Here is a 22,485-nt window from a genome sequence, read left to right on the forward strand (position 1 = left end):
CAAAGTCACATGGGGCAATAGGTAGGAAAACCAGGATCCAGGCCCTGATCTTGTGGTCTTTCTGAAGCTCTCTCTCCCCAGGCTTCTCCCAGCACTTTCCTTGAGCTTTACCTCATTCTCCCTGCTATCACAGTTATTGGTGTATGTGTGTTTTCCTATATTAGACTTGAATCTATATTTGCAATCCCAATGCTAAGCATAGAGCCTCATGCTGCAGATCAATAAATGACTGCTGAACTGAAATATGATCTGGTTTTACATATTATGCCCCGTATAACAAATTCTTCCTTTGTTCTGTCAAGTTAATTACTTTTCATAACGAACAGAACTGCTTACCATTTGTATAGCTCGATAGGGGATGAAGTAAACAAAGCTGGAAAGGACCTCAGAGAGATCATCTGGTAGGTACACTGAGGCCCAGAAGGGGAAGTGACGAGGCACAAGTCAAATGTACAGCACATTTCAGCAGAGCCAGGCAAGTACCCTGGTCTCCAGGCTTGTAACTTAGGGTTCTTTGTACCCTATCATGGCAGTGTTGAGTTGTTTCTCAGTCTTCATAGATCTACTGCCATCCCTTCACAGCACCTAATACGTGCAGAGCAGGCACTCAATAATCCAGCCTGAATTGTTCTCTTAACAGGAAGGACCATAGATTTAGAACTGAAAAGGGCCTTCTTGGCAACCTAGTCGAACCTGCTCTTTTTACAGACAAGGAAACTGAGGTTTCCTCAGGCTCAGAGAGGTTAAGTTACTTATTATCCAAGCATTGAGTGTCAGAGTCAAGATCTGAATCCAGGACCTCTGACTCCGAACCCAGTCCTCTCCCTATTGTACCACACTCCCTCATGGCCTTCCTCCTCTGAGATTCACAAAAAACTGGGTAAGTTACAGAAACAAATTCAATTAAGCTCATTACTCTGACAAATGGCTCAGCTCTTACCAGCTGTGTGAACCCGGACAAATCTTTTCTCATAGGATCACAGAGGAAAGCCAGAAAGCACTTCAAACATCATTTGGTTTGATGCTAACCCCTCTTCATTTTACAGATGAAGAAACTGTGTCTACAGTCACACAGGTAGTAAATAGCCAAGCTGAGATGCAGATCCAGGACCTCAGATTCTAAATCCAAAGTCAATCATTTCCATCTGAAAAATCTACCTGAATCCCCAAATTTGGATGTAGGAAAATACAGAGAAAAGTGGGAGGAATCAGCTATGTACCTGAAACTACTTGCTTTCCCTTACTGGGTCCTGAAGATTTCTTATTTCTTTAAAGTAAGTTTGGGCCTTTTTTTTCTCCCTGGACATGACTGTCCTGGATTACTGGAATGATGTTTAAAGCAACACACTTATAACAAAATTTCTCTCTAGTAAAAATTCTTTGGATGTTCTCCAAACTCTGTGTTGAGACTACCTATTTAAAAATAAAAACCAGTAAAAAGGGACTGATTTGTTATGAGAGAGTTTTAAAGAATGGAGATTTGTAGCCAAATATCAAAAAGGGAAGAAAATAACACAAGTTTTAAATTCAGTGAAGAAATATTCCAGAAATATAGGTTTTAGTTTTCTAATTCTCCTTCTAGTTTCTTCAAAATGAAAAGATCTAATTTCAGTTCCAGCATAAGACCACTTTATATGAGAGCACTAGTAATAACAACAGTGAGAGCTCTTGTTTCTGGTGTTTGTTTACAAAGTACTGTCCCCACAAGATCCCTCTGAGGCAGGAGGCTCATAGAGCTGAAGGGACTTGTCAAGGGCCACAGAGGCAGTGAGTACCAAAGCCAGGACTCAAACCCAGGTCTCTGGACCCTAATAAGTTGCCTTGCATATTTCAAGTCTGGGCACATTTACTCCTGAGTAAACTGTTGGACTGTGTAGGTATCAAAAAGACAGTGAAGTGTTTGATCCTTACCCCATGTATTCCAGGTCAGAGAAGATGAAAGTCTTATTTATATCAAAACCACAGGCTATGATATCCTTTGCATTTTCTATTGTATAGCCATATGCTTGCTCAAGTGTTAGCTCTTTCCAGAGGTATTTTTCATCATCAGTCATCTGGATAACCAGGGGGACATTGAATACATCTTGTAGCCACCTAAAAAATACAGATTTCAAATCATTACTATCTTCCTCTACCAAACAGTATCTTAACACAAAATTTATTTTTTGTTGTTGTTGTTCAGTTGTGTCTGACTCTTTGTGATCCCATGGACCACAGCAGCCAGGACCTAACTTCCTGAAGTCTGTCTAAGCTCATGTTCGTTGCTTCCATGACACTATTTATCCATCTCATCCTTTGCTGTCCCCTTTTCTTTTTGCCTTCAATCTTTCCCAACATCAGGGTCTTTTTCCAATGAGTCCTTCTTCTCATTATATGGCCAGAATATTTAAGCTTCAGCTTCAGCATTTGACTTTCCAGTGAATAGTTTGGATCAAAGCATTAAGATTGCTTTACCTACAAATTATCATGCACTTTCCATGGGAGCTGTACAACCTTTATCTTCAAATTGATCTCAAAGACAGTGACTTCTTTATTTAAAACAATCCCAGGAAGATGTGAAATAAAAAATGGAAATTGGAAAATGAAGATGGTGAGTTCACCATCACTAGAGATATTCAAGCAGAGCTAGGATGACTATTCTGGGGGATGTTGTTGAATAGATTCATGCTTCAGGTAAGAGTTAATCTAGATGTTCTATAAGGTTCACTTTAATTCACATTCTATGATTCTGAGGTGCCAACCAACACAGACTTCATATGGTGTCATGATTCTTGTGTCCTTCCCATCTCTAAGGTTCTAGGTTTCATCCAACTTTTTGATTCTATGTTTCTAAGAACCTAATTTGGTTGCCAGGTGAATTTACAGAAATAATATTGTTATATATATATTTCAAACACTGTTTGAACTTAATAATTAAAACTATAATAAAATATATATTTACCATTTATATTATTAGATAATAAATATAATTATAATAAAGACATATAATACAGATAATAATAAAGAAAACCTCTGGAAGATTACTTACTTTGTGAAAATAAATGGGATGAGATGACCTACATGCATTGCTTCAGAAGAGGGCCCTCTGCCTGTATAAAGATAGAATGGCTTCTTATTTTCATATGCATCAAGAATGTTGTTCATGTCCCTAAGTGAGAGAAGAGAAACAGAGTAAACAGTGTGACTTTCTTGGAAAAAATATCAGAGGAATGTAACTAAACAAATTTGTATCTGAAAGTGAAAAATCAAGCAAATAAATGAATTTCATAATTTCTAATTAAATTGCTTCCTTTCTAATTGGATCTTTTAAAAAGAATGATTTGAGACATAGTTTTTTACATATAAAGTAAGTGATATAATTGACATTCTTTAAAAGTACTAATTCCTTATGTTTCTAAATCAGACTGAACATTGTCTTCATTTAGAATCCAAGTCAACAAACTTTTATTGTGCATCTAATGTGTACTACAGATTTATAGTTTACTAGGGAGAAATGCCACATATAAAAATCCCTGTACTTTAATGCTTCAAGGATCTAGGATTGTGAGTGTGGGTGTTCTTTTTATCTATATAAACTGAAATCACTCTAATGGCTTAGTAGTTTGGGAGAGTAGTTTTTGTTGGAAAAATTCATCACCTTGAGGTCAATCTGGTGACGAGCTTCTCTGAATTTAACCAGGCTGTTCCTTGGACAAGACACAACACCATCTATAGCTGGACCTGTAGTCTAAGCCTTTCTAGCCTAGGAGAATATGTCAGAGCCTGCAATCTGATAGCAGCCATCGAGAACCCAGGGTCATCTCCACACCATGATGAGGCATCAGAATAGGCCTTTTGTAAGACAACACTGTTGTTTGGGATTATGAATGATAGGCAGAAGTGAAGCACTGACTGTGAATTAAAATCATGGGATGATTTAAATCACAGTATGAGGAAAGAATCAGCTGATGAGAATTCTACCCTAGAGGGCCCCATGATGACCGAGTGCAGCATCAATATGGTGGTGGTTTGTCAATTCAAATACTAGAGTAGTAGATATGGAGGTGGTAGGGCATTCTGGCTAGGTATCTGGGTCAGTAAACACCAGGTGGCTGGTTTCATGGGGCCAGACTAAACTCACAGTCATTGTCAGCTCCATAGGCTCATGTCAAGGTGATGGGAATGATGCACACCCAGGAATTATTCCACATATAAGACAAGGTCTAAACAAGTTCCTATCTCTAAAGTTCTTGTCAGTGTAGGTCTTCAGTGTCCTGGGGCTTAAGACTTCTGATAGATTTGCATTATGTTTCAGTTTATGGCCCTGGAGTGATTTGGTTCAATATTTAAAAAAAATTATACTACATTTACCATATAATGGTGAGATTATAGGACTGAGAAATAACATTGTTTCCTAGGCTCAAACCCTGGCTCAGCAGGATTTCTGAATACATCACACCGTCTCCATAAAAAATTCCCTCCTAATGCAGGAATTTGGGGATTTTAAAGTGGAGTCCAGCTGATCCTACCACAAGTAGCATGTTGGGTGAAAGGCAGTCTTTAAGTTAGTATCACCCAAGCCACTATACTCAAAATGCTTCTTCCTTTTTTTCCTGTGTTAGCTTCATGGAATTTCTGTTCCCTTTTTTAATCACATTTTTTATTCTAATTATTACAGCTAACTTACAGAATAGGACAAAGACCACACAGGGGTAGTTATATGGGAAATGGTAATGGTGGGCAATGACACATATATTATGGGCTTTTCCTTCTCTAGGACAGAACAGGCAGGATGAAGAGATGCATGGGAAAATAAAGTCTCACCTGTGAGAGAAAAAGATGCCTCTACGCAGGAAATGATGTGGTTTTTGTCCTATGACCCTCTCAATTCGATCTATTAGGGTTTTGTCAATCTTGCTACTTCCAAACCGAACTAAAATAAAAAAAGCAGAAAAACTAGTAAAACAAATAGATATGCCTTCCTTAGCTGTCACTGTGTCCAGAAATCAAATTAAGTCAATTCAATTGGATTTATTATGTGAAAGGTACTACTAACAAAAAGATTACAAATAATACTATCCCTACCTTCAAGAAACTTGCAATTTTGTAAGAGGATGAGTCATATAATGAATAACCTGAATAACCACAATGCAAGTTAGAATGAGAAATATTCTCTTCCTGGGGAGAAAAGCAGGGAATTCTAGGTAGTACAATGGGTACAAATGCATGGAGGTGAGGGAGAACAAGATGAGATTGGGATATGAGTAGTTCAGTTTGGTAGAAATGTAGATTGTGTGAAAGAGTAATGAAATAAAGCTAGAAGGTAAAATATGGGCTGTTCCAACTCTAGGTTCCATAAAGGTCAGGCCTAGGACTTCCTTATTCTCTCACAATCTGATTCCACCCAACCCTCCAGATATTAGCAACTAACAATAAAAGGGTTTAGGTCACTTTTCACTACCTTGAAAAAGGGATTGTCTTTTAGCAAAAGGCTTATCTCACTGGAAAGAATATTGTTTAGAGATCAAATAGTAAAACAGAAAAAAAAAACTGTATATTTTAAAAACTATCCCAGGCTCTTCCATCCCCCATAATAACAGCTATAAACAGAGGTAAATAGTTCTGAAAATTTGTATGTTTTTTATCTCGTGTGATCCTCACAAAAACTCTAGTGAGGAAGGTAGTACAAGTAGTATTATCCTCAATTTTATAGATGAGAAAACTGAGGCTTAGAGAGGAATGACCTGTCCAAGGTAAAAATCATTAATTGTCCCAGAGAGGAACCTTTTCTGAAAGAAAATGTTTTCTTTGATTATTCTCCAACCCTCATGTGAGGAGCTTCAGAAAGTGGCTACAACTGTGTCCGTGGGTTAGTCTCTTTCTGTAATAGTAATGGAATATAAAGATTCCCCCTGTATTGGCTTGGTTTTCAAATTGATTGTGTTAAAACCCAGAGCTTTTGTGGGATGGACTTGTTGACGTGAAAGGGAGGGCTGGACTGGGAGGAGCTGGTGACATAAATTTAGAGAGACACAAGAAAAGAGAGAGGCAGAAGAACTTTTTGGAAGCAGCATCTTGGAGGCAGATAGAGACTGAGAGGATTGCTGAGGGCCACTTTGAATTGCCCAGGAGTTTTGAGAGCTGCCACTCAGAGATGCCAAGGACTGAGGAGACATGGCTGTTATGCTGGTACTTTGTCTGTCTGTTTTGATGTTGTTTTGCCAGATTTGTCCACTGGTGAAAGACAGTCCTGTTGTTGCAGAGGTCTGGGAACCTTGCTGTTGGTTCAGAAGCCCTGAAGAAGGATTTTCTTGTTGTATGTTTACAGAAATCCTGGAAGGGGGTTTTGATAATGTTTTCAGGGGTCCTAGCACTGTTCTGCAGACAGAGAATGAGTTAATGAAGACACTGGCAATGTATCTTGTGGCCTTGCTAAGATTTGTCTCCCCAGGAACAAAGATTGCTGAGAACTTGCCTCCTGTCAAGATGAAGAAAAGACCTCTCTTTGGGTATTAAATGCTGTGCTTGTTGTAACTCTGGGGTAGATTCAATTGTCATCCGAGGGTGGGGAACTTTTGACTTTTTTGTGCTCTGTGATTAAACAAATGAATGTACTTTACTTATGATTGGAAACTAATCTCCATTTGAGAAGAGGGGCTCTGTGATGGACTAAATGAATGTACAGCCTAGGGGTGGAGTAGTATTTAGAAGAGGGACTTTGGGATAGATTAAATGAATGTGATGTCCAGGGGTGGGGTAGTACTTGATTAAATCACACTTGGTAAATGCTGTATTTTGAATTATGCTATATGTTGATTCTCTCTGTTCTTAATTTGTCACTGAATAAAATGGAGAGCACCTATGCTGGTATTTTGAACCTTGGGAAGTTGCCTTTGCTTGGCATTACACTTTCCCACCTTGCTTCCCTCCAATCTCTTGTGAGGCAGGTCTATTGCAGCCCCATTTCCACAGGGTGAGAGCTACAGAGAGGTTCGACGATACACCTCTCTGCTTCCAAGAAATGAAGAAAAAGGGAAAACTGCCGGCATGGTACACTAAAAATAATCGCCCTTTGTCCAACTCAAAATTGCTCAGGTGAATTGGTGTCACATACAGATTGCCCATTGCAGATAGTTCATTTGGGACTTTGGACTTCTCTCAATACTTCACAGGAACACTTCCTCTTCCAGTGAATGAAAGGAATGAATACCACAGCCCTTCCACACCGAGGTAGAAGGTGTGATAAACTGCTTTGGCTAAAAAAAATAAAAAATCCCAAACAATTCACCTACACAACCCTGGGCTGATAAGAACAAAGACCTTCTGTTTCTGGCTGGCCTGGTCCCTGAGGCCTCTGGGTTAAGCAGGACCTGTGGAGGCTGTATTCCATTGGCACAGAGCACCATGGCACAGTGAAAAAGAATGCTCAACTTCAAGACTTGAGTTCAAACTTGAACTCTGACACTTATTAGCTGTGTGACAGTGGACTCAACTTATCTGATCCTCAAGTTTCCCTACAGGCAAACTGGTGGCTCAGTGGATAGAGTGCTGAGCTCAGGAAGACCCTAGTTCAAATCTGACCTCAGACACTTATTAGCTGGGTGATCCTGGGCTAATCACTTAGCCTCTGTTTGCCTCAGTTTTCTCAACTGTAAAATTAGGATGATACTAATACCCATTTCCTAGGGATGCTGTGAGGATCAAATGAGATAATATTAATAAAAAGCATTTAGCACAGTGTCTGGCACATCTTAGGCCCAGTATAAACGCTTATTTCTTTTCCCAGCAAAATTGAGATAATACTTGTATTAACTACCTCATAAGCCTGTAGTGAAGAAAATGCTTGGTAAATAGACCTTAAATTACGTGCTTTATTATGTGCCTTTGAAATGGGAACAACTAGATGCCTAGCTGAGGTAATAGAAGAGGTGGTAACTCAACACTGAATAACAAAAGGCAGTTTGGCCCATTTCCTCAGTTTCCCAGACTACCAAAATTTGATGATTATCTTTGTGAATTTGAAACAATTTTAGGAACTTAATTTCAAAAATGAAAACGTTTGTACTCTCGAAATAGGCAAAAAAAAAAAAAAAAGGAGGATGGCAGGGGCAGGAGATGGGCAGGGCCAGAGGAAACAGAATGGAGGGTACCTATGAGCTTGTCATAGTCGATGCCTTTGGCACTGCTGGTCTGCACAGTCCAGGGATCTACAAAATCCTCTTCATCTTTAGTGGTCCCAGCATCCCCACTGGAGTTTGTGGGAGGAGAATCAGCATTATAATCCTGTCCTGTCACTTCTTTGTAGTTTATTTTTAGTGACAATAATTGCTTAACAGCAGAATCAATTTCATCCTGAAAAAAAGGAAATGGAAAAACAAAACAAAACATTTTAATTGTGAACATGTCTTAAATAAGGAAAGCCTCTTCTAGCATGGGTGGAAGTCAAGTGGGCAAGGAACCAAATCTTCAACATCTTTTTATCTCTCCTAGTACCTAGCATAGAAATGAACACTTAATAATGTTTTCTGAAAAGCAACGACATTTTTTGTAACCCTCTCTGATGCTGTTCCTGGAACCTGACCCATGAGTTCTTGATGAGGAAGGTCGGGCACTTCATCTCTGACTAGAATTCCTACCCATTCTTTCCAGTCCAACTCAAGTGCTACTTTCTCCAGAAAGCCTGCCCATATAATGATAACGATAGCTGGCATTTATATAACACTTTAAGGTTAGCAAAACACTTTACAAATTTTATCTCATTTTGTCCAGAGATTACACAGCTAGTAAGTATATGAAGCTGAATCGGAACTCAGATCTTGCTGACTCCAGGCCTGGTGCTCTATTCACTGTACCATGTAGCTGCCCTAGTGGTAGATGTTAAATAATCAGTTAGCTGAACTGGATTTAAGTCCAATTTAATAAGTAACAGTGAAGAGTGGGACTGTTTTTATAAGTCTAACAAATGAAGGAAACATTCAGTAATCACTGTGATTAATGTGGGCATTAAAATGGGAATTATTTCAGGAGACTATAAATCCTAGGACCTTACTGAGAGTATCTAGTTGACAAAGGACAGCTAAAATCTATGCTGCAATACATTTTATCCAGTGGCACAATGATACACTGACCATCATCGGGACAAAGGATTGATATACTCTAAGATGGTCAGCATAGTGTTAATGATTTGTAGACATTTTAAATGTCTACTGACTAATAAGGAAGCTCACAATCAATCACCTTAATAGGGTCCCATTAATTTCTGTACTGGAAAAACCATCAGCATAAATTGTAATTTGTTTGCTTTTTCTGCTCCAAATGCATCAGGTTTTCTTGCCTATTTCATTTGAACTACTGTCAATGTACAGAGTCTGTTAATTTTGAGGAGAAAATAGAGAGGAAAAAGAAAATGATCTTTTGTTATCTGCTTCTGTAACAATATTATTACCTTCTATAAAGATATGGTCTAAGTATCTAATCTTCTCTGTTACTGATCTCACTTTTAACTGGTACTGACATTATGTGTGTATTTCTTTTTTTTTTTTAAGCAATTGGGGTTAAAGTAACTTGCTCAAGGTTACACAGCCAGGTGTTTCTGGGTAGGTGCTAAGTATCTGAGCCCGGATTCGATCCCAGGTCATCCCGACTCTGGGGCCAGTGCTCTTACTCACTGTGCTACCTGGTTGCCCCTATGTGTGTGTATTTCTTATCTCATCTAGTAGATAGACTATTTATAGTCTATAGTCATTGAAGATGGTGACCAATTGTTGAACAATTGAATTCATCCACTTATTCTGTGAAATATTATTAGAAGTGACTTATATCGGGGCAGCCGGGTGGCACAGTGAGTAAGAGCGCCGGCCCCAGCATCGGAGGGATCGGTTCTGGTCTCAGATACTCAGTACCCACACAAAAAAAATAACTGGCCATGTAACCTTGAGCAAGTTACTTAACTCCGATTGCTTTAAAAAAAAAAAGAAATGACTTATATCTTGGGATTTTTAAGTCTACATTCTATTTCCCCTCATGTTTGCTCTGGTCAATCTGGACTCATGGCTCCCAGAACATGCCCTGAACTCACCTGCCTTTCCTTATTCTTTTCTCTAATCATTCTTCTCTCCCCATCTCCACCTGCTGAATTCTAATTTTAAAGTCCAATCTGCTCAATATCAGGTTTTTTTCTGCTCCCCTAAGTGGGTAACAACTTTCTTTCCTCTGACCTCACATAGAACTCTTCATCTCTCAGGTGCACTAAAATTGTGTTATTTTGAATTACACTGACTTATGAATGTGCTATCTATGCCTATGAGACTATGAGATCCATGAGGCAAGGGCTTTGTTTCACTCCTGGTACCTAAAACAGTGTCCTACAAATAGTGTTTAATAAAAGCTTATTAAATTAAAAAAAAATCTACTGTGTGCTATGAATTGAATACAATGGACCACAAGCAACAAACCATAGCATATCTTGATTACTGGGGCATTACTGATTACATGTTAGAAATGTTACACATGGTACAGTAAGGTGACTGACTGACACTCAAGACAGTTAATATGGCTGGGATTCAAGTTCTGGCTCAACTCACTGATAATTCTCCAACTTGTATTTTGGGCTGATGCTGACATTCTGATGGAGGGAAGGGGGGTGGTGTTGTTGATAATGGATTAATAAGGGTCTTGCAAAAAGTCACTGGTCCAGGCAAAGTGAGGTAGCAAAGTATGCCTTCACGTAGCTGCTGAGAATATGTGCCTGTAATCTAAGTGGCAGAGACATGGAATTATGGTAATTAATCCCATAATAACTACCAAAAAATAGCAACACACAAGAACTATTAAAATTCATAAAGGGCAGAAAATCTTCAGATCCTTATGTTGTGAATAAAGGTCAGTTCAAAGTTAATGATGGGTACTCAGCTTTAGACAAGTAAAATTTTCTCATGTAGATTTTGAAAATCAATTATAGGTTTTTTCTTAGGAAATCACATTATTGCCTTTGGAAAGAGATAGGTCAAATTTATTAGTCAGCCTCTAAAGCTACACTTAAATAATTGGTCTTGAGAGATTAGGTCACAGATTACAAAAAGAAAAATATACATAGCCTAGTTTCCTTGTACCCAAAAGGAAAAATCTTCTTGTTCAAATATATAATATTCCTTTAAATTTGGACTATTTTTAGAGGAATGTAATGATATGGAATTTTAGAATGTTAGAACTGGGGGAGACCTCAAGAAATCATTTAGCTCTTCCTCTCATTTTATGAACTGAGGCCCGTGTAGAAAAAAAAAAGTGGTATCTTTTCTAGTTAGATAAATACCTGTCCTAATAGTTTAGTTGAATATAGTTACACCATCCAAACTATACTGTAGTGTCTACCTAAATATTGCTTTTTATTTCTAAAGGCTAAAATGGACATGATTAGTCTATTCTGAATCATTCTTCAAGTTCCTAGGATAAATATCCTAAGTGGCTTCAATTATCTGTGTGCAGACTGTCTTGTTTTTAAATATACAGAACTCCACTTAATTATGAGTCTTGTTGACATTTCTTCCTCCAAAAGAAAGTTAAAGACTTAACCAGTATTGCTATTGAAGAAGGTTGGCAAGAAAGCTGGTTTGACAAGACAATTTGAGGGGTGGGAGGAAAAAAAAAAGAAAAGCGAGTCAGGAGAGAGGAAAAAAAAGACAATTTGAGAGAAAGTAAAAATCTGTTTATTTGTAGCTTAAACAGAATATAGTTAATTGTTGAAAATGGCAGTAAAGTGTTTCCCTGAGTCGTTGTCTTACCAGCTGGCTTCATTTTATCTGAAATTAATTCACAGAACATCAGATGCATCTTCTATCAACATATATCCCTAAGTCAAATACAAATGGTTTTCATCAAAAAGTCTGCTTCTCTCTATTTATTTAATAATAAAGAGTAGACTGTGAAAAGTTACCATATACTGTGCTGCACAGAATTTAGCAACATCTGTAGACATTAACATTATCAAAATGGCTGTATTCACCGACATTTATAAGCCAAGAACATTTGTTAACATTGATCATGTTTCATTTGTGGGATAGGGTAGAAAAACAGTCAGAAAAAGCACTGCAAAGACACCCAAATGTTGTTCCATAACAAAAATGTCCAAATCTGGACATGTTGGTCTTTTTCAAAGTTGTGCCTTTATCTTGTTTTAGTCCGGATCTCACTGTTGTGGGGAACTCTTGGTTTAGAAACTCCTACCAATGCAACTTCTAAGTTGCAACTTAGAGCCTTAATTAGCAAGAGGCCTGGAGTGCAGGGAAGTGAAGTGAATTGCCCAAAGTAGCACAGCTAGTGTCAGAGGTAGGATTTGAATCCAGGTCTTTCTGACTTCAAGCCTGGCTCTATCCTTACTTTCAGGACTTACAATTTAGCAAAGCCTTTCCATCCTCTGAAACAGAGGACAGAAAAGAAAATCTATTTTTCTAGTTCAATTCAACAAGCATTCAGTAGATCTCTCTTATTACATGAAAAGCCTTTCTTATATTGGACATTGAGGACACTTATGCAGAGAAGAGATCCCACCCCAGCAGATGTCATCATGTAGCAAGAACCAATCTGAATCTAGTCTAGTTGGTTCGTGGGGCTCAGACATGAAGTCCACAATGGGCCCCCACTGGCTGCCCTTTCACGTATGTGAGACTTCCCATAGTTAATGCTCCACTGACACTGACATTGCCTTGTTTATGATAAGAACACCAGGGATAGGGATTGGGGCTCCACCTGTGATTTCAGTCATGTATGAGCTCCTGGTATAGAATTCCATCTACCAATGCAAAGTGACACCTCTTCAGCATCATAGAATCTTAGGGTGTTCCCTAGGGCACTGAAAGGTCAAGTGGCTTGTCCAGGGTGACAATTCTCTATATACTACACCTCTTTCTATACAATACTGCCTCTTATTATTATCATTATTATTATTTTGCTTTTTGGAGGGCAATTGGGGTTAAGTAACTTGCCCAAGGTCACATGGTTAGTTTTTGTGTTAAGTGTCTGAGGCTGGATTTGAACTCAGGTCCTCCTGACTCCAGGGCCAGTGCTCTATTCACTGCGCCACCTAGCTGCCCCTATCATAATTATTATTAATAACATCAGTAGGTATTTATATAGAATTATAGAGTTTGAAAGTTTGAAAAGTTCTTTACAGACCTTCTCATTTGAGCTTCAAAATAACTGTGCAAGGTAGGTACTACAGGTAATTAATTATCACATGCATTTTATGGATGAAGAAACAGAAGTCCTGAGAGGTAGTGCTTTGCTCATGGTCACTCACACAAGTTCTAAGTTTATTACTCTGTCTATATCTTGCAGGGACCCAGTTATTTACAAATTGTCTTCCCCACTAGAATGTACACTACTTGAGGGAAGGAATTGTTTTTTGTATTTCTTTATATTCCCAGAGCAGATCACAGTACCTGGTTCAAAGGAATCATCTCATAAATGTTTATTGGTCGTCCATGTCAGAGAGGGAATCTAAACCCAGGGATTCATTCTTACGTTCAAATTCAGAACTCTAGCCTCACTCAACAAGTTGAGCAGAGGGCTTTAGAGGACAAAACATGTGTGAGAAGGAGACAGTCTGAGGCTTTACATATCATTTTATAGTCTCATAGATTAGATATCATTTTATAGTCCCAAATGAGGAGAGAAACATCATATGACATAAAAATAGGGGAAGTGGACATAAAGGTGGGTTACTTCCCTTTTCTAAAATCTTTAGCGTCTGCCAATTGCCTCCAGACTAAAATACAAATTCCTTAGAGTGGTCAGGACCAACTGAGTTCAACTCTGACACATGGAGTTGTGTGACTCTGGGAAAGTCATTTAACCTCTCAATGCTTTAGGCAAATGGTTCTCAAAACTTTTTGGTTTCAGGACCCTTTTTTATCCTTAAATATTATTGAGGACCCTTAAAGAACTTTTGTTTAGATAGGTTACAGCTATCAATTTTTGCCATATTGTAAATGAAAGCATCTTAGTATTATTAGGAAAACAGTTTTCACCTTTAGCACATCCCAGGGGTTCTTGGACCACACTCTGAGAAAGGCAACTCAACTCTCTATGAGTCTAAGTTGACCCTAAGAAAAGGGGCTGATGGATATTCCCCATACTAATGAAATAACAGGTCCAGTTCTGAACCCTAAGAAAGGTATTTTGGTCTGCAACAAACCAATTCCAACCTACTCTCCCAGTCTTATTTTACATTATTGCCTTTTTAAGTCATTCCCGTGCCTTTCCCCCCCCCCCCCATTCCTGCCAGCCTAGACTTACTAAATGTTCACCAGATTCACCATTCCTTCTCCTGCTTGTGTGCATGGCCAAAACTAGCCTTCATTTCTGAAATGGCGTCATGCATTTATTTCATCTCTCAGACTCCTTATTTTCCTTCAAATTTTATCTCCAATGCTTCCTCTTACTGAAGCCTTTCCTGATCTTCCCAGGTATTAGTATACTGTTCCCTCTCAAATAATCTTTGACTTCCTTCTATTGTACACACCATTCTATTCCCACTAGGAGAATGTAAACTCCCCCAAAGAAAGTACTGTTTGTCTTTTTCTTCCTGATGATAAATGTCTTCTCCATTATAAGTACTTAAGATTAAAAAACAACAACAAACTTAGTAGCTATAGAAGCAGTCACTGGCAAGGGAAGTTGAAAAACCATGGTCTCTTCTACCATATTAAGTAGTATGCTAGTGTTTTGACAGAGTTAATTGTAGGGGAGCAAATCATTCCTAACTCATACACCAACTTATTTCAATCACTGGATAGCAATAGAACAACTAGAAAGAAATTAATTGATTTTTAGAAACTAAGATTAATAGGCAAAGAATTCCAAAGTACCTTTGGTGCTTTTTCTGCTTTTAATGATCGGACAATTTCTCCTTGTGCTGTTATACTTTTGAACAGCTCCTGTGGAGTGGAAGGATATGGTTCGCCATTCAGAATGTCAGCCATTTTCCACAGCTTAGAACTGTGAAATTAAAGTGCTTCAGGATAACAGCTGATTATACTCAATAGGTCAGAAGAACAAAATAAAGGCCTAGAAAAGAGGAAGAAGACATAAAAGCTATTATTCACTGTTGTTGGCTTAATAACTGCATTTCATATTTTTGGTGTACTCAGGTATCAAAGAAGCACATCTATATGTAATATTAAAGTTGGAAGAAACATCAAAGATTATCTAATCCAACCCCTTTACACAATGCTCTGTCTCTGAATGTGCCTTCCTTCCAACTCAGATGACACTTCTTCCATGAAACCTTCTCTAACACCCTACCCTCCTCTCTCTCAGAAGAAGTTTTCTTTCCTTCAATTTCTCATAGTATTTTGTTTGCCTGGACCTCTCTTTTGCCCTTACCTCATACTTTCCTTTTTACCATAATTTTTGTACTTTGTACTTGGATCTTTTCTCTACTAGACTGTTAAGCCCCTTGAGATCAAGGCTTATGTCATAGCTATCATTGTATCTCCATCACTTAGTGTGTTACCTGCCACATATATGTTGAGCTGAATTGTTTAACATCAAAAAGCTATCAAGTTTAATGGTGTAGTGTGGCGTGGTCAGTAAGTGTAGATAGTTTTTCTCAAGAAGTCTGGCTGAGAAGGTGAGGAGAGATATAAAATGATAATTAGCAGGGAAGGTAAGAACAAGTGAGAGAATTTTTTGGATAGGATAGTAATGAATGAGCCTGTTGTAGGCAGCAGGGAAGGAGCCAGTAGTTGGGGAGAGATTGAGCATGATAGAGGGGGTGATCTGCTGGAGAAAAACGAAGGGATGGGATCAAGGATGCATGCAGAGGGGTTTGCCTAGGCAAAGAAAATGGCCACCTCTTCATGAATGACCGTGGTGGATGAAGAGATAGTAGAGAAATACACTTGGGTGAAGCTGAAATGATGAAGTGGGAAGATGAAGGCGCCCCCATCAAATGGCCTCAGTTTTGTCAGTTTAGTATGAGCGAATATCCCCCACAACATTTTATTACATATTTGGTACCTTATATTTGACAACAAAAAAGGTATATTTGTAACTGCAGGTATGAGAAGCTAGTTTGTTAAATAAAAAAAAAATTGGGGTTCTTTAACAGTTATAAAGTCTTGAGCTTGCCAGCAACAACTGAGCAAGAACTATATTCTTAAGAGATGGAGGGCTTCAAGTATTACAAATCTGTGTCGCTGGAAAAATTCCAGAGGCATCTAAACTGTAGCACTTTTTATTTTTTCTGCATAAGGAGAACAGGATCTGCTGATGTTTTTATTTGTTATTCTCTTGATCAGTCATAGTAAGGAGCTCTGATCTTCATCTTCAAGCAAGGGGTGAGAAGGTGTTGGACTAATCTTTAAGGCCTCTTTCAATTCTAAATCCCATGAGAGATGCCCAAGGAACAAATCAGCAAACAAGTCCAGTTTTTCTAGGTACAACAAGTTAATATATTTTAGTAAACTTAAGCTTTCTGAAGTCAAACATGCATAGCAAATGGGTGTTTGCTCTTTCTCTGTTTCCCTGGGTTCTGATTCCTAATGTGTTTTTGAAGTTACGTAAGTACAACCCTTTGGTGTCCTCTGCTAGCCAGCTGCAGTATTCCCAGGCACTCGGAGGTGCACAGCTGACAAAAGTTCCTTATTTTATTCTATGTTTTAAATGACATAATTGAGGACTATTTATAGCTCTTTCATTATCAATGCTATCTTGTTTAGTTTTGTACCCTCTGAAAACGTTTCTCTGTACATTCTATTAGTAATTATTTCCTTCTTAACTTTGAAAATGTTGGCTAAAAATCATGTTATTCTTTATGGAAAGTTAGGCATGGCTAAAGGGGTAGTCCTCTAGCTTCTTCCCTCTATTCCCCTAGATTGAAGGTAGGTTGTCATTGGAGGGGTAGTCAGCAAGGAAGAAGGAAGTCATTATCTCTATATTGTGGTGCTAAAGAAAAGTTCCCCCCAAACCTATAATGATGCTCTTCCCCTATTCCATTTCTATTTTTCCACTGCCTGGTTTTGCTTGACTATTCACTTCAAAATCGACAACTTCATGATTTCTTTTCTTCATTTGATATTAACATTCAAGTAATGAGTTAAACACTATTAACCTCACCTATTAACAATCTTGCTTATGTGAGAGGCACTTCTGAGAACCAAAAGAAAACAAATTTTGTAGCTATCCAAATAGCTCATAAGATCATAGATTTGAAATGGAAGGGACATTGGAGGTCCTCTGATCCAACTCCTTTATTTTATAGCTGAACAAACTTAAGCATCAAGTGACTTGCCCAGGGTGGTATAGATGTCAAAGTCTTATCCCTAAAACTTTTGCATTTTATGTACTGGTAGACTAGAACTCTTCTTCTATTCATCTGATTTTAATATGCTGGCAAGATCATTATTAAATCATTCTAATAAGTAGGTTAGACCTTTCCATGTGATTTCACAAAGGATGTGACCCAAAGATTCATCATCTGATGACCAAACTTCTGTTGATGAACACTGCGAGGCCTAGCTAAGATGGTTCTTGGAGGATGGTCTGTTGTTGGGCCCATTACTTGCTACGTGCCCCTGAGCCTCACTTTCCTCATTTATAAAATAGGCTTAATAACAGCATTTCCCTCACAGAGTTAATTGTGAGGATCAAATGAAATAATGTAGGTAAAGTACTTTGTGAACCTTAAAGTGCTATATAACTGTGAGCTGGCATTATTATTAATTTGGTAGGATCTCCTAGAGTTTGTGCTTTGTTGGCATAGACATCCAGAGTTACTGCCACTCCTGGGTGAGGCATCAGAAGAGGGCTAATTTATCAATTCTCAGATGTCAATAAAGAAAATTAAAATAATGGGGCAATTTCTAAATTCTGTCTTCACAATAAAATTTTTTTTATTAAGAAACCAATCCCCTTGAATTTCTACTCTTAGCAACTTCTAAGTCCTATTCTAGTAAGGGACATCAGAAGCCTAACCCCCTCATGGATCTATTTGCCTTTGTCCAAGAGCTAGGGTCTCCCTACCTGTTCCTGAGGAGTTAACTTGCAATTTCTCATAAGTCTTTTGATTACAGACAAAGTGGGTGTGGGCCTCTATTTGAGTACATGGCTAGGTGCCAAATTATTTTTCTTTTCTCTTGGAAATTCCATGGAGTCATGGGGGAGGGACCCTAAGTTTTGTAAACAAGCTAAGGGATTGACCACACAATGCCCCTCGTAACATGCTGGTGAGGGGAACACTGCCTATGAGCCAGGAACCAGAAAGGGCAGTTTCCCTTGGTTAGAGGTAAGGTAGATTTGGTGATCAACCAATAATTACAGGTAAAGAGGGTTCCACTTGTTCTCCTCTTTTTTTTTTCCTTTTCTTTTCTCAGTTTTCTTTGCTTCTTCCTTTCCTTCTACTCTGATTATTTCTTTCTTGAGAGTTTCATAAATGTTCTAGTAGTCCTAAGATAGTTTCTTGTCCTCCTCCAATAGAAAGGTAGTTTAACAAATATTGCTGTCTGAAGTAACACAATTGAAATACTCTTATATGAAACAAATAAAAATCCCGTTCATGTGAGAGTTTTGGTGGTTTTAAAAGTCCAAGTTAAATAAACTCATTATCAAGGAAGAATAGCACATCATATCTTTAAAGAAGAAGCTGAAAAGTACTTTTAAAAATAAAATACAAACTATTTCTTCATTGGACAGATATTTAATCCTTTATGGACTAGGAGTGAGTCAGTCAACTAGCATTTATAAAGTTCCTACTATGTGCCAGGCACTATGGTAAAGACTGGGGGTACAAACAAAGGGAAAAAACAAAACAAAACTCAGTTCCTGTTCTCAACGACCCTGACTATTCTGGAATAGAGTTCAATAAGACCCTTACCATTCTAAGAACAGTATCTGAGTGGTGAGAAGGAAGAGAAAAAGAGGAACAGAACTCATTATATTTTCTCCTAAACCACCCTTCCTCCTGACTTCCTTATTTCTGCAAAAGGTGCAATCCAGGAGTTGTTCTTGATGCTTCACTCTCACTGCCCTCTGCTTCTACCTCCATTCAATAGGTTGCCAGGTGGTTTACCCTCCACATCATCTCTTCTGCCCCCTTATTTCCAATCACAACACAGCCACCTTAATTTCAGTCCTTAGTACCTCTGGCCTACATTATTGCAAATGCTTCCTCATTGGTTTGCCTGCATTAAGCCTCTGCCTCACACAATTCATCCAGCATACAGCTGCCAAAATGATATTCCTAAAATATATTTATAAACATACTAAAAAAAAGTGTCTTATTTTAGCATAGTAAGTATGGATGTTATTATAAATATGAAAGTATGCTAATAAGTGAGAAGTATTAGAGTTAGAGACAGAATTGTGTACACCTACAACTTTAAGGAAATAATCTGGTCTAAATCTAAAATGCAGGCTTTCCAAAAGCTTCTGCCTAAAGGCAGAAGAACAGCTTCCCAGTTTTGTGGAGAGGGCATCAGAGGGGATGATGGGAGCCATTCTGTGATTTGTTTGGGACTTTGAGTAGGGAGGGTAGAGGTAAGTCTGAGTAGTTATTTCACAGTAACCTAAATGCTAAGTGTAGGTCAAGTTCCTTCCCTACTCAAGAAGCTTCCAAATATACCTCTTTCCTGGAGATTAAAATGTGAACTCTGATTTGGGAAAGAAAGCCCTGCACCGGCCTATATCTTCAGTCTGATTACATATTAGTTCTCCTCACACATACTATATTCCAGGCTGCTAGCTGCTGGCTTACATGACATTCCACTTTCTGATTCTTTGTCTTGGTGGCTCTCCCTTAGGCCATAAATGCTCCTTTTTTCCACCTTCACTTTTCAGAAATCCTAGCTCTCATTAAGGTTCAGCTGAAGTGCCATTTTCTATAAGAAACCCTTCCTAATTTTCCCCAGTTAGGCCACATTTTGTAATCACTTATCTGTGTACCTGATGTCTTCCTTCCAGTAACATGTAAGTAAGACCTTGGTGTAGAGACTGTCTTATATTTTGACTTTGTATCTCTAGATGTATGTCTAGAACAGAGTACAAATTTAACAAAATCTTGCTAAATTGAGGAAAAGTAATAGAACCACTGAACGAAAGAGAAATAGGGAAATTGTTGAATTTTATATAAATTATATCTCAGTAAGATTAACAAGATATGGCAATCATACAAATATACATGCAGGGCAGCACCAGTATATGTAACCTGGAGTTCTGGTGCTTAAGGAAGATTTCTTTTTTTCTTTTTGGAGGGAAGGCAGGGCAATTGGGGTTAAAGCGACTTGCAAGGTCACATAGCTAGTATGTGTTAAGTGTCTGAGGCCCGATTTGAACTCAGGTTCAGGAAGATTTCTTGATGCTAAAAATGCAAGGCACTCTCATCATCCCAGCCCCATTGTGGAATCAGAGGCAGTGCCAAGAGACTTTACAGAAGGGGGAATGACAACCCTTCTCCCCGCAAAATTCCCCCCCCCACAAAACCTGTTTTAAGCAAGCAACACTCCCCCCTGACTTCTAGACTCCAGCGTGAGGGATCGGTTTCTAATATCAACCTAATAAAGAGCTTGTCTTTCACAAAGACAAATGGAACCACACAATTCCCTGCTTCTCTTTATTACAGGCTACCACCAAGAAAAGAATATGGCAAGAAACCAAACCTTCCCATTAAATAGTGATGATGATGATAGGACTATTATTTCTAGATCTATGTATCACTTAACGATGACGACTTTTCTATAAGGCTTTAAAATTTACAAAACACTTCTACTGCCATGATCCTGTGAGGTAGCCAGTGCAAGTATTATTATCTACATTTTACAGATTAATTTAGAGAAGTTGAAGGGGTCATAAAACTAGTTAAACATAGAAGCCAGGGCTCCACCTGAGTCTTCTGCTAGGGAGACTGTGTACCTTCTATAACCCTACATGAATCTAGCAAAAAAGTCATTTTTCCACTCAAAGGAAAAAAGTTCTATTTCCACATGTATTTTTCTCCATGCAATAAAACATGCCCTTAAAAAAAAGGTAGCTAAGTGATTTATTCACAATAATTGGAAGGCAGTGTAGGAATATATTCAGGTAATATTATGGAAATGTAATACTGCCTAACTTCTTATTAAGGAGGTAGAATCAATGAAAATAAGGTAGAGAATTTGAATTTCTAACTCAAAATATTTACATTTATAGGATTTCAAGGTCAATTACATCTGATCCTGAGGGATAAATCTCTACAACAAATTCCTGGCAAGTGGACAGCAAGTTTTCCATTAAAGATCTATAATGATACAGTGTTACTGCTTCCCTATATTCCCTATTCCATTGTCTAATGGCTGTAATTGTTAGGAGGAATTCTTTCTTCCACTGGGCTGAAATATTCCTTTCTAAAACTTCTACCCTTTCCAACACTGCAAAAAAAATAAAACAATTCTGATCAGTATAATGCCTGACTATGATTCCAGAAGATCGATGATAAAGCATCTGGTCCTTTCCTGACAGAGAGGACATGAACTCAGGGTGCAGAATGAGACATCTTTTTGGCTATGTACAATGTAAGAATTTATTTTGCTTGACTATGTGTATTTGTTACAAAGTTGTTGTTGGTTTTTTTTTTTTATGGTGGCATGGTGGGAGATTAAATTGATATTTCTGACTGAAATAAATAAAATTCAATTTAAAAACTTCCTGCCCTATGATCTGCCCTCTCAGACCATACAAAAATGAAGTGGAACCCCCTCAACCACTCCAAAGTGTTAGAGACAGACATGATATATTTATGCACAGTAATATTATTATACTAATTTCTAGATTCTCCTTGCTGACAACTTTAGCAGCAACAGAACTCAGTTCATTCCCTTATTTAATGGTGCAACAAGCTGACATACTCTGGCTCCTGACTACTCTCCCCAGCATCATTCTCCCTTCTTTAAGTTCTCTAACACTGGCAAAAGGTAATGACATGCAATAACAAGAGTTATAACTACCAGAAAAAATGTGAATACAGACCCAGGCAGAAGAGGAGGACTCTGCAGATACCGGCTACAGCAGGAGATATTCTACCAATCCCTTCCCAGTTCCTAATTTAAACTCTCTCCTGAACCCCGCCTTCCTCCTACTTGGGTCAGAAGTGAGTTACTGGAAACTACCCTATTGCTGAAAAATACTTAACAAAACTGAAAGCTACAGGCTGTCCTTCCTGATAACAAAGATAATCTTATGAGATAGCCTGGCTGATGAAATAGAGATTGATTACATTTTTTGAAGGATTGCCTCATACAATCTAAGACCTAGTACATCTCGTGTAAGTTACCCCTACTTAACCTCTCTAGGCCTCAGTTTTCTCATCTGTAAAATGAGGACAATAATGCATTACCTAACTGATTGGACAGACATGGGTAAAGTGTTTTATAAAACCTCAAAACACAAAAGAAATGAAGCTGTTATTACACAGTTTATCCTAGGTTTTACACCTTTCTCCCTGTTTGTTTTCACCATGGAAACCTCTGTATCAGTGTC

General features: G+C 38.2%; 1 protein-coding gene across 2 annotated transcripts in view; it reads right to left on the reverse strand.

Moving 5' to 3' along the window:
* LOC138173644 (tryptophan--tRNA ligase, cytoplasmic) overlaps positions 1-22,485 on the reverse strand; it is a 41,763-nt gene that overhangs the window by 14,917 nt on the left and 4,361 nt on the right. The window contains exons 1-6 of one of the 2 annotated variants that reach the window (XM_069103696.1): positions 21,976-22,047; positions 14,844-15,042; positions 8,130-8,331; positions 4,804-4,912; positions 3,029-3,148; positions 1,912-2,094 (exon numbers count right to left, since the gene is read on the reverse strand). In XM_069103696.1, coding sequence (XP_068959797.1) covers positions 1,912-2,094; positions 3,029-3,148; positions 4,804-4,912; positions 8,130-8,331; positions 14,844-14,957 — 728 coding nt within the window. In that variant the 5' untranslated portion in view covers positions 14,958-15,042; positions 21,976-22,047. Of the gene's footprint in view, positions 1-1,911; positions 2,095-3,028; positions 3,149-4,803; positions 4,913-8,129; positions 8,332-14,843; positions 15,043-21,975; positions 22,048-22,485 lie in introns of those variants that run through there. The other variant, XM_069103695.1, reaches the window with a different exon arrangement.

The sequence above is a fragment of the Petaurus breviceps genome, unplaced genomic scaffold (assembly GCF_028583685.1).
Source record: "Petaurus breviceps papuanus isolate PSGF00001 unplaced genomic scaffold, PetGlider_PUasm1.0 63, whole genome shotgun sequence".
Classification (NCBI taxonomy): Eukaryota; Metazoa; Chordata; class Mammalia; order Diprotodontia; family Petauridae; genus Petaurus; species Petaurus breviceps.